The sequence below is a fragment of the Bidens hawaiensis genome, unplaced genomic scaffold (assembly GCF_021521415.1).
Source record: "Bidens hawaiensis isolate Kalapana, Puna unplaced genomic scaffold, B.hawaiensis_p1.1 tig00054781_1, whole genome shotgun sequence".
In the NCBI taxonomy this organism is placed as follows: Eukaryota; Viridiplantae; Streptophyta; class Magnoliopsida; order Asterales; family Asteraceae; genus Bidens; species Bidens hawaiensis.
This window is the reverse complement of record NW_027506303.1, coordinates 36,955-56,031: the sequence shown is the minus strand read 5'-3', so window position 1 is coordinate 56,031 and position 19,077 is coordinate 36,955. Positions and strand designations below refer to the sequence as shown.

At 37.6% G+C, this 19,077-nt stretch overlaps 1 protein-coding gene, 1 non-coding gene and 2 pseudogenes across 3 annotated transcripts; 3 read left to right on the top strand and 1 right to left on the bottom strand.

The window, feature by feature from the left end:
* Positions 1–3,991: 3,991 nt before the first annotated feature.
* LOC143617424 (26S proteasome non-ATPase regulatory subunit 11 homolog pseudogene) lies at positions 3,992–4,994 on the top strand (annotated as a pseudogene).
* Positions 4,995–8,164: 3,170 nt separating this feature from the next.
* TRNAT-CGU (transfer RNA threonine (anticodon CGU)) lies at positions 8,165–8,236 on the top strand. Its single transcript has one exon. It is a non-coding gene; the product is annotated as a tRNA-Thr (tRNA).
* Positions 8,237–8,907: 671 nt separating this feature from the next.
* Positions 8,908–10,178, bottom strand: LOC143617430 (putative LRR receptor-like serine/threonine-protein kinase RPK1 pseudogene; annotated as a pseudogene).
* A 2,618-nt stretch (positions 10,179–12,796) lies between these two features.
* On the top strand, positions 12,797–17,809 carry LOC143617425 (magnesium transporter MRS2-5-like). Of its 2 annotated transcripts, XM_077089990.1 has the most exons (7): positions 12,797–12,889; positions 14,366–14,905; positions 14,994–15,064; positions 15,614–15,742; positions 15,809–16,165; positions 17,411–17,458; positions 17,546–17,809. In XM_077089990.1, the coding sequence occupies exons 2-7, from the start codon at positions 14,458–14,460 to the stop codon at positions 17,774–17,776; spliced, it is 1,284 nt and encodes a 427-aa protein (XP_076946105.1). In that variant the 5' UTR covers positions 12,797–12,889; positions 14,366–14,457; the 3' UTR covers positions 17,777–17,809. The 2 variants fall into 2 exon arrangements, with proteins under 2 accessions (XP_076946105.1, XP_076946106.1); XM_077089991.1 differs by lacking the exon at positions 12,797–12,889 and having other exon boundaries at positions 14,240–14,905.
* Positions 17,810–19,077: the final 1,268 nt, after the last annotated feature.

Below are 19,077 nucleotides of genomic sequence, written 5' to 3'. Positions count from 1 at the left end.
TGATGCCTTAGCATGTGATGCGTGAGCATATGTGATATGCGCCATGCGCATAGGTTTTGGCTTTGTGCCTTCATAATGTCTTGATTTCAAGCCTCTTGTCTATATCTTGTGGGTTGACCCGCCTCGCTCGGTGTTGAGGCGGGTATATACCTCTTCAAGCCCCCCAGTCTAATGTGTGTCTTGTCTCGTGCGAGCGATGTAAGATAGATATTAGACTTAATAGTTTGCTCTTTTAGTAGGGTTTTGTCTTTTTCTTCTTATTACTCATCGTTGCGCGAAATTCTATCCTTTTGGTTGAAACGAATCGTCCCTGTACGTGGTTGGTTGTTGCTGACATGCGTCAGTGATAGAGACGTGTCAGACTTTTCATGTGCTCGAGGTGCTACAGTTGCCTTTCATGTCCCCTCACATAGTGTCAGGAACACGTGTCGCGCTCGCGTTGGTCCGTACCTGCGAGTGGTGGCGCGTGAACTCTGGCAGCACCTGTATCGTTTCTTTTCGTGTCCCCTCACACAGTGTCAGGGACACGTGTCGCGCTCGCGTTGGCTTACACCTGCGAGTGAGGGCGCGTGAAGTCCGATCAGTACCAATTTTTCTCTCTCCTGGGCCTATAAAAGCAAGCCCTTAGAGTTTTTATTCTTCATCTTCTTTGTTGTTTATTCAGAGCTTTCCTTTCTTTCTATTCCGATTAAGTGCCTATCTTCCAGATTTCCGTTCTTCAGAAGCAACTTGTGCCTGACTCTGTTGTATGTCTGATAGCCCCGATAACACAATCTCCCCCAGCAATCGCCGCGTGAAATCGTTAGTAATGTCTACGTTGAAGAAGACCGGCAAGGGGAAGAGGGCTGCTGAGGCCTCATCGGAGGAGGTAGGGAAGACCAAGGCAGTGAAGAAGTGGGATGAGATCCCCTGTAAACTGAGGCAGTCCGATTTTGACAGCCTTATCGCCTCTCAGGGTTTTCTCCCTGAGTATGGCTGCATGTTGCCGGCGGCCGGGCAAACGGCGGCGGACCCGCCTACCGGCTATATATCCCTGTATTGCCATTTTTTCACCCACTGCAACCTTCGTCTCCCGATGACAAGGTTTGTGGGTGCGCTGCTTAGGTTTTATGGGATTCATATATCCCAAGTCCATCCGTTTGGACTCGTGCGCATGACTCACTTTGAGTTCATGTGCAAATCTCAGCGCGAGGAGCCCACCCCTCGGCGCTTTCAGTTTTTTTATAAGCCCAAGATCCAAGATTCTTGGTTCTCATTTATTCCTCGCAGTCAGAAGGTCAAGTGCTGCACTGTTTCATTCAAGAGCCTTCATGACTGGTCTGAGAGATTTTTCTATATCAGGGCTGGTGTGATCCCCATCCGCATGACCATGCGCGCGATCTCTTCTGCGCCTGCGGATGTGGGTGTCTTCAAGAACCCAACTGGCGCCTGGGTAAAAAAGTTGACTGCCGAACCATCCCCCGCCAAGAACATTTGCGAGGAGGCGCTGGTGGGGGTTGGTATGAGTAGGAGGTAGGCCGACAGCGCGACTGAGCCCGTTATCCAAGTTGACAGCTTGTGTAAGTTAACTCATTGCATTACTTCTGCGCGAATATAATTCGTTTTGCTGATATTATTTGACTTGTTTTGTGCAGTCAGCAAGGAGTATGTCCACGCCGCCTATGATGAGCATATGGAGGGTGGCTCCGTCGCGCTGGGCGCTGGGGAGGTTGGCTTCCCCGATCGCTTCGATGACATGTTCATCCTTGTTGATCTGGGATTTCGCTTTGACAGCGACGCGTCTGGTAAGCCTTTGTACTTATGCTTATGCCTTTATAATACCAGATTTGGCTAACCTTTCTGTTGCGTGTATTGTAGACGCGCTTGAGAACTACGAGCTGGAGCTCGCGGAAGAGGAGGAGGCTGAGGTGCCCCAACTAAAGCGTAAAGCTAAGGGGAAAACTGGCGCAGGGGCCAGTAAGAAACAGAAGAAAGATGTTGCCCCTGTTGCTCAGGATCCTCCTACTCAGGCGAGGGGACTTGAGAAAACCCAGGAGTTTACCTCCAAATTTTCCTTGTCTTCCCTGCCTCAAAATGTGGGCAGACCTCCTGTCCACACGAGGTATGGTGCCGCTACCTCCTCCCTTCGCGCGGCGGAAAAGGGAAGCGGCGTTGCGCCTGCCGTTTCCTCTTCGACAGGTATACTTTATACTTTATGGTTTTATGAGCGTTATTCTGATAGGATTACTAATGAATCTTTTCTCTCAAATGCTTGTAGAGCCGGCAACGATGGTGGATCAACCTCAGGCGCAACAAGGTGCCGAGGCTGCGCCGGAGGTCGCTTCGAAGTCCCCTGTTTTCCCCTCAAAAAAGGGGAGAATGGACTTCATGGCGATGTTTAACTCGCGAACGGCGGTGCGCCAAGGTATGTATTGCACTTTTATTTTCTGACTTTTCTCTTTTTAGATCAAGTCAGAACCATTTCTTTTTGTTGATTTTTTCATAGGAGTCATTGCTGGCGTACAAGCTGCTGGCGGCACTGCTGGCGCCGGTGCCAGCGCCGTTGGTTCTGCTGGCGCCAATGAAGAAACGTGGATCGACTCACAGGTAGACGATCAACTTTCCTTGGGTGTGATTATGCTATTTCACCGATGGTTCTTTGGAATCTGGATTCTTCCACCTACAAAATGAACAGCACCGTAAACTTACCCCTCAGAAAGGGACAGAGGGGTCCTCTTTGGGGTAACCCTCCGGTGTGAGAATAAGAGTTTGTAGGAGAAAATAATAATCTGAGAGTAAGGAATTGGAATGTATTACTTAATAATGCGTAATACTGTGTAATAGGGCATACCTCTCCTTGTGGAGTTGATGTGGTATTTATAGTGCTAGGGTTTCCAATGATTGGGCTCAGACCCAATTAGGGCCTTTTTGGCCTCCTCCTATTGCTTCGCGCCACGTGTCCTTGGGACACCTGGTGCTTTTTCATTAATTAATTGCACATGGGTTTTGCTGAGTTGTCCACCTTTCATTGGCAGCTGTCAACATCAGCATATTCTTATTCCTTAAAAAGATACCTTCTGGAAGGTTGTCTGACGTGCACAATCAAGGTTGTCCTTATCCTGATTTGGATAAGGACGAGGTTGATTATGTGCATGTGTGATATACGCCTATCCTGAGGATGCGCGAGGTCTTCTCTTTATTCTCACGCGCAGATGTGATATGCACAAGCATGTGATATGCGCCACGCGCGGATGCTCCACGCGCAGATGCGATATGCGTGAGCATGTGATATGCGTCACGCGCAGATGCGTCACGCGCAGATGTGATATGCGTGAGCATATATGGTGCGTGAGCATATGATACGCGTGAGCATATGTGATGCGTGAGCATATCTGATATGCGCCATGCGCATGGGTTTTGGCTTTGTGCCTTCATAATGTCTTGATTTCAAGCCTCTTGTCTATATCTTGTGGGTTGACCCGCCTCACTCGGTGTTGAGGCGGGTATATACCTCTTCAGTATATACATGGGCCGGTAAACTTGGACGACAAGTCAGGAAAAACAAATTGAGTTGGTATAAGTATTGGCAAGACTTCAAAACAATTATTATTAATTAACATTAAGAATTGAAGTGTCTGATTTCTCTACACAATTTTATTCATTCGTCTCGATCTAGTAAGTTTTAAATTTCTTTGTTTTCTTTTGTTTTGTATTAATTTAGCCATTAACTTAAGTACTTGTTTTTGTCCTTTTTATAAAACAATTCGACTTTTGAGTTATTTTCTCATGGTAGCAAATCCATAATGTTTTTTTTTCAAGGTAATTTTATAAAAGAAACAAATAACAGTTTACGTTTAGTGTTGTCACTTTGATGGTATCAATGGGTTCGTGTCGGTCGGTAAGCATTAATAAAGTTAAATACTTAAGGCTGCAATGTCACACCATTAAATATTGATTTTGTATTCTTAACCATGTTGCTTATTATTTTATGCAGCTTTTAACATAACCCACCATGTCATCATTAAATCTTCAAGACTCACTTAACCTCGCTTTCGAACCCAAAACCCGACCCGACGCTATCACCCTACTCTACCAGATTCTAAATAACCCCGCATCATCTCCCGAAGCCCTGCGGGTCAAAGAACAAGCAATCACAAAACTTTCACAACTCCTCACGGAAGAAACCCGAGGCGAGGATCTTCGTGGTCTGTTGACCGCATTAAAACCGCTTTTCTCCCTCATCCCAAAAGCCAAAACCGCAAAAATCGTTAGGGGAGTCATCGACTCGGTTTCTAAAATACCAAACTCCACCAACATTCAAATATCGTTATGTAAAGATATTATTGAATGGACTTGGGCTGAAAAGCGCACTTTTTTAAGACAACGGGTCGAGGCACGACTTGCTGCGCTGTTGATGGACAACTACGAGTTTTCAAACGCTTTGACTTTGCTTTCGAGTCTGGTCAAAGAGGTTAGAAGACTCGATGACAAACTGCTGCTTGTCGATATCGGTTTACTAGAAAGTAAACTTCACTTTTCGTTAACAGATCTTCCGAAAGCAAAGGCTGCATTAACCACTGCTAGAACGGCTGCAAACGCAATCTATGTGCCGCCAGCTCAGCAAGGCGCCATCGATTTACAAAGTGGGATTCTTCATGCTGAAGAAAAGGATTATAAAACCGCTTACAGCTACTTTTTCGAAGCTTTTGAGGCGTTTAACGCGCTTGATGACCCGCAGGCTGTTTATAGTCTCAAGTACATGTTACTATGCAAGATCATGGTGAACCGGGCCGATGATGTGGCAGGGAATATATCTTCGAAAGCTGTTTTCGGCCCGGAACTTGTTGCAATGCAAGCTGTTGCGGATGCTTACGCCAAGAGATCGTTGAAGCTGTTTGAAACCGCACTTGCGGATTATAAAGCTCACTTGGATCAAGATCCTATTGTTCATAGACATCTTTCTTCTCTTTATGACACTTTTGGAGCAGAACTTATGCAGGTTAGAAGGATTATAATCTTCATTCTCACAATTATTTAAGGGTGTGCAAGAAACTGAAAAAATCGTTCCGAAACCGAAAAAACCAAAAAATCCAAACCAGAAAGACCGAACAAAAACAAAAACCGACTGTTTGGTTTTATGTTTTTTTTTTGTAAAAACCAAACTAACCGTTCGGTTTTGGTTTTGCATGTAATAAATACCGGAAAAACCGAACCAAACCGAATTCCTAAATTTTTATTTTTTTTATTTTTTATTTGAAGTAATTTATAAGAATTCAATAAATATATGTAAATAAAATATTTTTGGTCAAATGTATAATAGTGTATTAGTTAACAATTAACTAAATTATTTATACCTAAATTCATTATTTTTTGCCAAATTTTTTTTTCTGCCAAAATTTTTCAAGCTCAAATGTCAAAAACCGAAAAAATTGTAACCGAACCGATACCAAAATGAAAACTGAAAAATCGAAATCGAACGGTTTCAAAATATCCAAAAACTTGCATTGTGATGTAAATGTTATGTTGTGTTGTGTTGGGCAGGTTGATTGAACCGAAATTAGTTCAGGCCCTTTAAAAGTATGAAAATTGTTTAAAGTTCGGTTTTCGTTAAGATCTGTGAATGGAAACATTAGGGGATTAGTTATCGAGCTCCCCAAATTAAGAAAGTAGCGATACCTGAATCATTCCAGGCTTCGAATCATGAAAAACGTAAACATCAGATCACCTGCTTTTATGTTTGATATGAAATTTAAGAACTACTTTGCATGTGTAAACCAAACCTTTGAGTTACCAGGGCATTTCAAGTTGGTACTAGAGCAGTTGTTTGAGATATTCAAGCATCTTCTTGAAGCCTTGAACTTAACTTTTAGCGCAATTTATATCTATTACGACTATGCTAGCGTTTCGTATATGTAAGGTACTGAAATGGCTTGTTGAGGAAGTGAAGTCATGGCAGGGGTCGCACTGGACGTCGTGGCCGACTGTTAGGTAATGAAACTAAGGTGATAACACTGTAACTCACACCCGAAGAGATTCATAGTAGCAATTTACCTTTGAGCATGCCATTATAGCAGCTCTTGCTAAAAATACCGCAGTGATGCAATCTTCTTGGCCTTTTATGCTCTCGGAGGAATTGAAGACTACAAGAATGGAAGAGAAACAAGCAAAAAAATGAAGTTTGTTTTCCAATAATGTAACATCCCACATCAGTTTGAGGGGGGGGGGGATGAAACATTTTTTTTTACAAGGGAAGCATATACCTTCCCTAGCATAACGCGTTTTGGACGCTCAATGGTAGTGGATGAGAGAACTTCACAATTAAACGTACTTAGGTGGGAGTAATATCAAGATCGGTGACTCCTGAGAAGTCTCCACATGAGCAACCAAAAGTAAAACCGTGAGGCGATGATGGTATGTCCCGGCTAAAGCAGGCAATATTATGATACAACGGTGAGTTAGGCGGGCTATTACAAATAAATAAATATCAACAAGAAGTAATATTTCCTCTAGTATTCTGACCTCTTTGACCAAATTCGAACAGAAAGTCAAAGCTTCTAAATGCTCATTGCTATCCATTAACAACGCAGCGAATCGAGAAAGCAAAGTCAAAGCTTCTGAATATTCCTTGCTATCCATCAATAAAGCAGCGAGTCGAACCTCAACCCGTTGCCTTAAATGATATCTTTATGCAAAGAAATGGTTGAATGGACCCGTGCTGAAAAACACACTTTTATATCGTTACGCAAAGAGATGGTTTAATGGACCCGTGCTGAAAAACGCTTTAGGGGTGCGTTTTTCAGCACGGGTCCATTTAAAGGTGCGTTTTTCAGCACGGGTCCATTCAACCATCTCTTTGCACAACGATATCTGAAGGTCGGTGGAGCTTATTTGATTTCAGCCAAATACTAATACGTGAAAGGTGTGTTTTTCAGCACGGATCCATTCAATCATTTCTTTGCACAACGATATCTAAAGGTCGATGGAGCTTATTTGATTTCATCCAAATACTAATACGTGACATCATTATTACATTTCAATGTTTACTTTGTTTAATTGTTGGTCATATATTGTTAACAATGTTAGAGAAGACCTCACCATTTAAGAAGTAACCATATAAACGATGGAATCCACTATTTCTTTATCATTACTTTGATTTTTTAATACATAGTATAGTACAATTTCGTATTTCGAGGTAAAATGCCTAGAAAAAATAAAAAATTGTGGTTGAGAAGGTTATATTAGTCAAAACCATTGGAATTCTTAGTTTATACATTGGAAAAATCAGTTTTGTTATTAATATACTAAGAAATGGGCAAAAAAATAACTGAAGAAAGGAAATCTAGGAGATGCGTCTACAAGTACTAAGAGCATTTGTAACTCTTCTCATATCTTCAAACCTAAAATTACACTACAAATTATTACAATTTTTGTATTCTTTTCAAACCTAAGCCATCACTTTTCAAGCCAACTGGACCCGAGCCATAACTTTTATCAACAAAGTCTGAGCTCAAAAATCAACAATCCAAGAAAGATGAAGACAAAGCCAAACTTGGATACTTTTAGTCAAAAATCAACAAAGAAAACAAAAAAATAAATTTGCTGAATTAGTTTTATCTATAGATTATTAAAAACTGTTAAAATTATTAAAGTTCAAGTCTTTCTTTGTTTACTTTAATACTAGTATTTTGTTTGGCATATTGATCAGGTATGTCAGATCTGTTTATGTACCGTCGTGTTGCAATAGTACAATAATGTGAGTTTGATTGGTATGATAATAAAATCTCAAAAAATAAATTGTTAAACTAACATATAAAAATTATCTATTTAAACCGACGTTAATTTATTCGATTGGTATCCAATCTTGTTAAAGCTCAATTAAAACTCGTTTAGTTGTCGAGCCTTATGTGCTTTGGAGGTTACATCGTTTGAACTTCTGCGTATTAATTTCACACTTTACAGCCAAGTTTGGACTCGATTATAGTTTTTCTCAAAATATATAAAGATAATAAATAAATGACCGTAGCCCGAGCTTAACAAAACAACTCGCAAGCCAACTGGCTCGACTCGTCTACACCCTGGCCCACACCAACAAAACGAGTAGGAAACAATATTTTCATGCTCCAAATAACATAGTTGTTTTATTAAAAAATTTATAAAGTTAACATTAGACTTTCAAGCAGATTCAGCCTCCGTAGCATAGTGGTATTGCGTCCGCTTCGTAAGCGAAAGGCTACGAGTTCGATCCTCACCGGGGGCTTAATAAAATTTTTTAAAAAACTAACTTTTTTTTATAAAGTTATAAAAAGTGAGGTTATTCGTTATTTAGCTGTCTTTTTTGTGTGAAAATTTCAATATTTCAAACTTATAGAAAGCATAAACTCTTTTGAAAATCAAATGAGTGTTTCTAAATCTGTAATCTGAATGCATAACATCTCAATAGTAGTTTCGACTTTTAAACGAAAGTTTAGGCTTTACGAATCCATTAGATCCCGTTTACACGGATGCTTACCCCTGGCATGGTCACGTAAACTAGACGTGTTTATCCGCTCACTTGAAAGTTTTTCAATCGAAACCAAACCAAAAGCGAATTTAAATTCATTTCCATTTTCGTCAGACTAAACCAAATAACCTTTTTTTCTTTTTCTTTTTACTTTTTATAACCAAAGTTATATTTGTTATCGAGTTATTCGGTTTGAACTAAATTCAGATTCCGAATATTAAATTACCAATTAGGTTTCGGTTCAAAACCGAACCAAAAACCAACTTTATTAAACAACTTGAATTTAATCGGTTTCGGTTTTCGGTTAATCAGTTTCGAACCGAATAACCCCTCATAGAACTCTAGTAAAAATTTTTAACTCACAACTGATGTCACCAAAACTGTAAAAATAATTTCATTGCAATTTATAAATACAAATTGCTAATCACAAAGACCAATTCAACAGTCATGACTCATGATTCATGAACATATTGAATCTGCTTCAACTTCCTCACCACTTGCTTCATTGTAGGCCTTCCGGGCGTGGCCTCGGCCGTGCAAATCAACCCCAACTGCAACAAATCCAGCAGCATCGTCTCCGGCCCCGCCTCCCACATCCCGGGAGCGAAAACCTCCTTCATTCGCCCCTCTCGTCGCAACATCACGGCCCATGAAACGATCGTATAACCATTTTCTTGACTAGAAAACGACGGGTCCAATGCGCGTTTATCCGATATTAATTCTAGTAACATCACACCGTAGCTATAGACATCTGACTTATCTGACGCCCGACACGTTAATGCATATTCTGGTGCCACATAACCAAAAGTACCTGCGACACCCGTTGTGACATGTGTCTCAAACCCCTCGAGTAACCGCGCCAACCCGAAATCCGACAAGTATGCATTTAAATTATTATCTAACAAAATATTACTCGGCTTCACGTCTCGGTGGAGTATCCGCGGGTTACACTCGTCGTGTAAAAACGCGAGTGCCACCGCCACGTTAAGTGCGATTTTCGTCACGACTTGTATACTCGTGTCGCGGTTTCGTTTTAACCGAATGAACTCTTCTAAGCTCCCGCCTGCGAGATAATTATACACGAGAAACATCTCGGTCGGGCTCGCGTAGTACCCGATTAACGTCACGAGATTCGGGTGTTTAACACGCGCTAAACTCCGAATCTCTGCGTTAAATTGCGGGACCCCTTGACACATTTCGATCGTTAACCGCTTCACCGCGACTATCGTACCGGGCGAGATTTCCGCCCGGTACGTCGACCCGAACCCGCCGGATCCGATACAATTTCTCGCGGTGAAGTTCCCGGTCGCTTGCACGACCGAGTAGAAAGTCAACGGCACGCCGTTGACTTCTTTGAACACGACGAGGCGTTCGGTGCCCGTACGTGTTGGCGAAGGCGCGGTGTCGATTCGGGGACTCCTTTTCGTCTTTTTTATATAAAAGTAAATAATGATTAATGATACGAGGATTAAAACAATTAACGCTGCTACGGAAATCAGCGTTAATTCAAAAGAGGAGAACCCCTTTTTGTTTCCGCCAGTGAGGAAGCGTCGGGACACGTGCACTGACTGCAGTTCCAGTTTCTTGCCGGCGGAAACAGAAGATAATAATAATAAGAGGGTGTATAAATTTTTCTTCATAGTTTGTTGTTGAACTTGAAGAGGTTGTTACACTAAGGTTTCTTGACGGTTTGATTTTAGATATATGTTTTGTTGAAGTTAAGGTGTGATTGGTGGATAATCAAAGTCAACAGTGGTGACAAGGTAGTCAACGGATCGCCAGTCAACACACGGCAACTAAAGTGTGGGGTTGCTTGCAACGTGTGAAGAACGGTTCTTGTCGGTGACTTGAGTGGACCTTTTCAGCTTTCATAGGTTTCGTAGGATAGGATAAGGTGTGTAGAGTTCGGTTTAAATCGGTTTTGAGTTAAACTTGAACAAATAGATTTTTGAAAACTGTTTGGTTTGTGTTTTTTTGGTTTTTGTCAACTCGGTTTTATTTGGGTTTCTTTATTTGAGCTTAAAATTTAGACCGAAGATAATTTTTTTGGCTCAAAATAAACTTTTTTGGTGTAAATCGTTTTGTTAATTAATAACAATGATTATTACATATTTAGACTAAAATATATAAGTTATTTCTTTGTTAATTTCTTGTAAATTAGTTAAAATGAAAAAAAAAATTTAAAAATCTAGAAATTCAGTTTGGTTTTTACAAAAACATAAAATTAAAACGTCGGATTTTGTTTCAGTTTGGTTTATTGTTTTTTTCGGGTTATTAACGGTTATTTCAGTTTATTGTGATGTGTTAAAACGGGCGAGAATCTCGACAAAAAAGGAGGCTCTGTGAATTTCTTGTTGGATCTGCGTGAAGTTCAGTGGGTCGTGCATGGTAACTCAACGACGCGCGCAGAATGATAACTTTGTTTTCAGTAGGATCGGATTTGCCATTTAAAATGGGGTGGTGGTGTAACTTGTTGTCCGCTTTCACGACTCTTTGTAATTAGATCCTTGTATTTTTGAAAGAGTTATAATATAAGTATATGTGCACTCTTACATAAAACCATAATATTTAAAATTTAAAAACACTAGTATTTCACTCGATTTGAGGGCAATGTTATAATCGTGACATTGCGGAATGCTCATCCTTTCACATTTATTCATATTAATAAATGTGATTCAAATAATGATAGCGGCGCATCTTGTTGATCACACTTATCCATTATCCAGATGTAGCTCGATTTGTGTTATATAAAATAATAAATTGTTTGTATTAATAATCAATTAAAAACTTTAAATCAAATTTAAACTATTAAGTTTATATAACTCAATATAATAAAGAAATACCTATTTTCTTAAATCTTTTATTGCATCTTATTTTCATCATTTATTGTATTTGACTCTTTATGGTGCTGTTTGTTTTACACTTAATTACTTAAACTATGATGCAACCTCCCTAGTCTTTGCATTCTAAATACAAGACATTATACAGTAGCACAAGATGACACAAGAAGATGAGGTTTCAAAGTTTTGTATGAATGAAAATTGATTAAAGCTGAGGACTTTGTCACACATTGGTGTAATTTTATTATTTAACTTTGAAGAATTTGTTTTTTCTTTGTCCTGAACTATGTAATTGTTTATGTGCTCTAGCAACTTACTATAAGCCTTGGTTGTTCTTTTTTATACATCTCGTTGCCAGTAAAAGTAATTCTCTACATCATTACATATCAAATTAAAATCATGCATATAGTCACTTAAAGCTGAAGAGGCTAAATTAAATAAGAATCTAAGCTTTATTGAATAGCAAAAATGGTCATTATTGATTAAATAGGATAATATATATATAATAATTAAATTAAAAATATATATCATTTTAATATTTTGCTTTACGCTAAAATATGTTGAGTTGTCTCTTACTAAAACGTGTACAACACGTTAACCCGTCAACTCATTATACATATTTTGCCGCATGCAGAATGCACATACTAAAAATTAAAAGTTATCGATGAAACTACTCTTTAAATCATATTAATATCATAAATTCCTTTTAGCTTTAGTTTTAGTTGGATATAACTTGACCCATTAACGGAATCACGATCAATAATTTGACAATCTATGCGTCTCGTCCAAAAAGTTGAAATCTCTGTATGTTCTGACAAAAAATTTAAAAAATCCGTGCGTCCTGATCAAATTAAAGCTGTAATTGTTGTTTTCTTGATCTACCCAATTGATCAAGTAAAGCTATTTTTGATGGCATGTGTTGACAAACTATGCGTCTGGACCAAATATACAGGAAGAAAAATTTGCGCGTCTGAACCAAGTATTTGGCAAACATGTTAGCTCGACTTCTCTATGTACTTCATACGTGATGATCCAATTACAAAATGCCACCGCCAGCTGCCCCAATCAAGCCGTACAGACTACAGAGCCCTTAAGCGTTTCTTAGTAATCTCTAGTTCCGAAAAAAACCAACCCACCCCAAGACCCATTGGTGATAAAACCAGAATACCCTCATTATCGAATCCGAGATCACAGAGATCTTGATTTTACTTCATTGCGCATTTGAGCTACTCATGCCTTTCACAATATACTGTAAGTGGGTTATAAAAAAATACCCGGATCTCCATTAAAAAATCCAAGCTTTCTATCACTCGACCACAATAAAAAAAAATACCCGGGTCTCCATTAAAACATCCAAGCTTTCTATCACTCACCACATTGAAAACGACTTCGTTTTTTTTAACTTGAAATTATTTTATTATTATTATTAACTTATCGTGTCATTTAAAAAAAAAAAAGAAAAAAAAAAGCTGTTACGTTCACAAAAAATAAAATAAGTTTTCCAATCTCCATGGAATCCTTCATCATCATTACAACAACAATTTCCATCTTCTTCACTTAATCTTTTAAGGTATCATATCTTCAATTTCAGGGCTTTTATTATTATTATTATTATTATTATTATTATTGTTTAATCTCATAACAATCCGTTTGATTATTATCCGAATTGGGTTTACACGATTTATCACTGATACGATCATCAATTGCGTCAATTAGTTTAATAATATGAAATTGAGATTGTGGTAGTGTTTATAGTCTTCCCAATTATTAAAGTATTATTTATTGTTGCTTTGGTATTTGTTATTTAGGGTTTATTCAGTTCAGTGAAATTAGGTTTTATTATTATTATTATTATTGTTGTTGTTGTTGTTGTTGTTGTTGTTTTAAAGATTGAATTTTTATTATAGTTTGGTTTTTTTGTAGCAATTTGTAACTAATTAATGATCAGTATTTTCATTTTTTTATGGTTGCACCTATGCAAAACACCACTGACGTGTCGTATGGTCAAACGGGCTGTGTGATCGGTCGTGTGAGGGTTAAATAATAGTGCCCGTGATTTTGACTGACAAAGAATTGACTGATGTGACGATTACGACAACTTTTGTGTTATCATAAGGCCCATATGACATAATACGTGATACGACCCGTATGATCATACATGCAAAAAATGGGAAACGGGCTGTTTGAAAGTCATATGACACGGGCTGTATGATATGGCGAAAAAGGCCATATGGGTTGTATGAGGGCCAGATCATATGACCCGCATGATTTTTCCGGGTTTATTCAGTTTAGTGAAATTAGGTTTTATTATTGTTTTCAAGAATTAATTTGTATATAGTTTGGTTTTTTGTAACAATTTGTAACTAATGAAGGATCAGTATTTTCTTTTTTTGATGGTTGCACATATACAAACACCACTGACGTGCCATACGGTCAAACGGGCTGTATGATCGGTCGTGTGAGGGTAAAATAATAGGGCCCTTTGACTGAGGTGACCGCTTACAACATTTTTTGCGTTATCATACAGCCGATATGAGACCATATGATCCATATGGTCATATTGTCTGTATGGTAGGGTGAAAAATGGTCAAACGGGCTGTTTGAAAGTCATACAATACGGGCAGTATGACATGGCGAAAAAAAGGTCATATGGGTTGTATGAGGACCAGATCATACGACCCGTATGAATTTTTTGACTGACAGAAATGACTGACGTGATCACCGACAAAGCTCATACGGGCCCGCCATATGATCTTTTTTGCTGTATCATACGGCCCGTATGGTAAGTGAAAAAGGTCATACGGCCTGTGGTATGACAAGTAAGCTGCTTGTTACAAGCTGGTGTCAACCCTTCATGATTTGGTATGTTCTTGTGTTGGATAGCATGTTCATACTCTCTTAATCATGCTCGTCATAAGCACGGTACAACTAAGGTGTTTTTTCTTAAAAAACCGCATATTTCATAACAAACTCATGCTCTTCGTTCGTTTCTAAAAGCTTTAATCATTCATTTGGTCAACCTAACATAAACTCAATTTCTATATAGGGTATATGCCAAGATAATGATGCAGACATCGTACATTCATATGACTACATAAACATTCGGTCAAATATCAAAATCAAGAAAACCGACGCCTAATGGAACAAGAATCAAGAAGTCCATTTCTTCAGCATAATAATACCGAGCCTGCTAACGGGTATAGCTCAAGATTCAACCTTGATAAACGCGGGCGCCAAAACTTCATCGGGCCCGGTTTCCCAGGGTTGAAGAAACGAGGCCATGCGCTCGGAAACCGTTCTTGGATCAAAATTGAGGAAAATGGGAACTCAAAAGTTGTGGAGTTAGATAAGGCTACTGTAATGAGACATTGTTCTTTACCTGCTCGAGATCTTCGGCTTTTGGATCCGCTTTTTATATATCCATCAACGATATTAGGTCGTGAGAAGGCGATTGTAGTTAGTCTTGAACAGATTAGATGTATAATCACAGCTGATGAGGTTTTTCTTATGAATTCATTGGATGAATCGGTTGTTCAGTACAAATCCGAATTGTGCAAACGCCTTCAGAAAGAGAAATATAACTCGGGTATATATTAAAGTTAAGTTTTTTATAAAAAAGTTATATATTTTAATTCATGTTAATATGTTTTTTTATGATGTTTGTTTATATCTAGATGACCTACCATTTGAGTTTAGAGCATTGGAACTAGCTTTGGAGTTTGCATGCCTCACTCTAGATACTCAGGTATAATCTAGAAAGTCTAATGTGATCAGGGGTGTGCAAGAAACCAAAAAAACCGAACTGACGCAAAAAAGTTTTGACGGTTTGATTTTATGTTTTTGTAAAAACTGCACTAACGGTTCGGTTTTGGTTTTGCATGTAAAAAAAACCGAATAACCGAACCGAATTCCTACTTTTTTGTTTTTTTATATATATTATATTAAGTAATTTATAAGAATTTAATAAATATGTAACTCCAATATTTTTGATCAAATGTAATAATAGTCTATTATTTTACAATTAACAAAATTATCTATACCTAAATTCATTATTTTTTGCCAACTTTTTTTTCGGCCTAAAATTTTCAAGCTCAAATGGCAAAAACCGAAAAACCGAAACCGAAAAAACCAAAACCGAATGGTTTCAAAAACTCCAAAAACCGAAGTTTTGGTTTTAGCCTAAAACCGCACCGAACCACACCACGCACACCCCTAAATGTGATTTAAAAGTTGTATTTTTTAGGCGTAAAGTTACCTTTTTTATGATAAATATTTATTCCTATTTAATTAATAGGTTAAAGAGTTAGAAATGGAAATTCATCCTGTTCTTGATGAACTTGCAAAATCTATTAGTACTCTCAATCTTGAACGTGTTCGTAGATTCAAAGGTCACCTTCTAGCATTGACTCAACGGGTGCAAAAGGTACGCGTAAACTTGATTAATTATATATTACAAAACTTATGGTAATTATATAAATATTTTTTTTAGGTTTGTGATGAAATAGAACATTTAATGAATGATGATGGTGACATGGCTGTGATGTACTTAACTGAGAAGAAACAAAGGAACTCGTGTAACGATTTATACGATCAAGTACAAGGAAATAATAATATTATTATTGAGCCTGGAGTGGGATTAGGATCAAAATCGGCTCCCGTGTCTCCTGTGGGGTCCACAAGTGACACGCATAAACTGCAGAGGGCGTTTAGTAATGTGAGTGCACACAAACATGGAAGCTTGTTGAGTTCATCTGTGACTGCTGATACTGAAAACATAGATCAACTTGAGATGTTGCTGGAAGCCTACTTTGTTGGAATTGATAACACTCTAAACAAGTTGCTTTCGGTAAGATGTTAACGAATATACTTAGCAGACTTGATATCCAAACTGTTCGGTTTTTGTGGTTTAAGGTTCGGTCAGGTTTGAAACTTGAAACCGGCCATGTAAACCTTTTTGTCCAATTGCAGATAAGTCCCCATTTTTCTTTTTTTTAATAGAGAAAGGGCATTTTGGTCATTTTCAACTTAACAGAAAAGTTAACCTCTTTCTGCTCCAAGGATCATCTCTGTTACGGTTGAATGACAGTAGCCTACAGTTAACGTGTAATTTTGGAATACTTCTTTATAAATAAAGGGTATTTTGGTCAATTCTAAAAACTCAACAAAAAAGTTGAGTGAATAGTTGGACTATACGTGTAATTTTGAAAAACTTTTCTTTTTAAATAAAGGGGCATTTTGGTCAATTCTAAAAAATGTAAAAAAAATTAACCTCCGTTCACTCCAATGACCATCTGTGTTACGGTTGCATGAACAATAGTGACTATGCATGTAATTTTAGATAGATGGGGACTATACATGCAATTTGGGCAAATCTATATTTTATTTTCAATTTTTTAATTTTTTATATGAAACCGGGATGAAAAATAAAAAAAATTTGGTTTTTTTACTTCTTTTATATTCGCGTTTTTTTGTTTTATAATTTTTTTAAAAAGAACTTTTTTTGGTCCAAAATGGTTCTCAAAGTTCTCAATTTCAAAATAGTTCTCACATGATCCTAATCTATATATATATATATAGGATTGATTTCTTTTGAGAACCACTTTGAGTTTTAAGAACTCGAAAGAACTCAACGTAACAATTTTTTTTTCGAATTTTTTTTACACATGTGTAATACGTAAGTGTAAGTGATGTACAAAAAATTACGGTATTTTTTTACACACCGAATCGACTTTTTACACATGTGTAACTAACGTTTAAACTTGTATAATTATCAAAAATACTTATTCTCTCTCCTGCTTCATTTTTTAAATAAATTTAATCTCAGCCACATATATCAAATCATTTAATTAAATGTGTGGTTCAAAATTGAGTTCTTAAAGTTCTTAAAACTCACCATGGTTCTCAAAATAACCCTCCCCTATATATATATATATATATATATGTTTTTTTACAATTTTGGAACATATAGTAAAGTACATGTATTATAAATTTATAATCACAAGCCATCTTTTTATCATTTTTAATATCTTCATACAAACTAATAAGATTTTCCTTTACATAAATTAACCTCATTTAAATTTTCCAACTGCAGCTCAAGGAATACATTGATGACACCGAAGATCTGATCAACATTAAACTTGTAAGCAACACGTTCGTTACTCTTTCTATAACCGTCTTAACCGTTTCAGCATTTTACTAATGATTTTCTATGATATATGGTAACAAGGGTAATGTCCAGAACAAGCTGATAAAGTTTGAGCTGCTGTTGACGGCGGCTACTTTTTTGGCGACCGTGTTTGCGGTCGTGACGGCCGTATTTGGAATGAACTTTGAAGATGAAGTATTCAATGAGCCAACCAGGTTCAACTGGGTGGTGTCTATCAGTGCAGTGTTATGTGGTGTTTTGTATATTTGTTTCTTGCTTTATTTTAAACATAAGAAAGTTTTTCCTCTTTAGATTTTATCATAATATGAAGTTGCAGTTGGTATATGTGTTACTTAATCATTGCTTTATCTATACAATTAGTATCATCTTTTACTATGTGCATTGTGGTTTTATGGTTTTGTATTATGTTATGTTATGTTATGCGGTTTAAGGGGTTGGAGAATCGGGCTTAGTTTGACCGTTTTGAACCTCGAGAAAGGGTTCTGGTTTCTTGATACGGGCTTTGAGTTCTGACTCAGGTGGCTTTTTAAGTCTGCCGTCCAATCCCAGGGCTCAACTCTTAACATCCGTTGGAAACTACCAAGCTGGAGCACGGAGGGGCCGAGGGAATTTCTGGTGGAGCAGTGAAATGCATAGAGATCGAAAAGAACACCAATGGTGAAAGCACTTTGTCGGGTCGACGCTGACACTGAGAGACGAAAACTATGGAAGCGAATGGGATTAGATACTCCGATAGTCTTAGCCTAAGTAGCACGGGACCAGGAAACGGGGACGTTACAGGTATGGGAAATGACAAAAATCAAAATCCAAGATACGGGTACGGTAAGGGTACGACCCAAAAAAATATAAAAATGATACAAATATATTAAACAAAGTCCAAAACAGATTTGATATATAAAGTGCAAAGTCCAAAAAAACTACTACATCAACCATAAGTAATACCACTTGTGAGTACCATTACCGTACCGTATCTTGTCCAAAAGTGTATTTAAACTTAATCGTCGAGAAGAACATACGTGCTACTCGCAGGCATGTTGTCCATGTTTATTGTGGCTGTTGGAGTTCTAATGGCGTCGTCAGGATACCGAAAACATTAAACGCGCCACCTTAAAAAGAGAAATTATCAACATTGTATAGGAAGAAAACAAGTTTGATATAACAAAGGCACACAGCACATAAGAATTTATATATTAATCCAATATCAAATTGAAAGTTGTATCATACTATCATAGGAATAAATTGAATTTATGGGCTTTTATTCGGTACATTCATTTATCAGTATAAAATATAAATGAGGAATTTGGTTTTGTTTATTATTTATTAATAATATTCTAGTTACCCAATAGCAGTGTGCATCAAAAGCAATCCAACACAAAAGTATTTACTAAAAGTAAATAGTTGTACCATTTTTATAGAAAGATTTAAAAGTTTCTTGAAGTTTGAATACACTTTTCATATGTTTTGATCCACTTTCATTGTAGCTAACTGACATGACAACTGTTCTTAATTTTCACAAACGGATCGAAAATGTCATTAGAAGAGCTCGAGGCTACACTCTAAAGCCGATTTTAAAATCCAGCACTTTAAATATA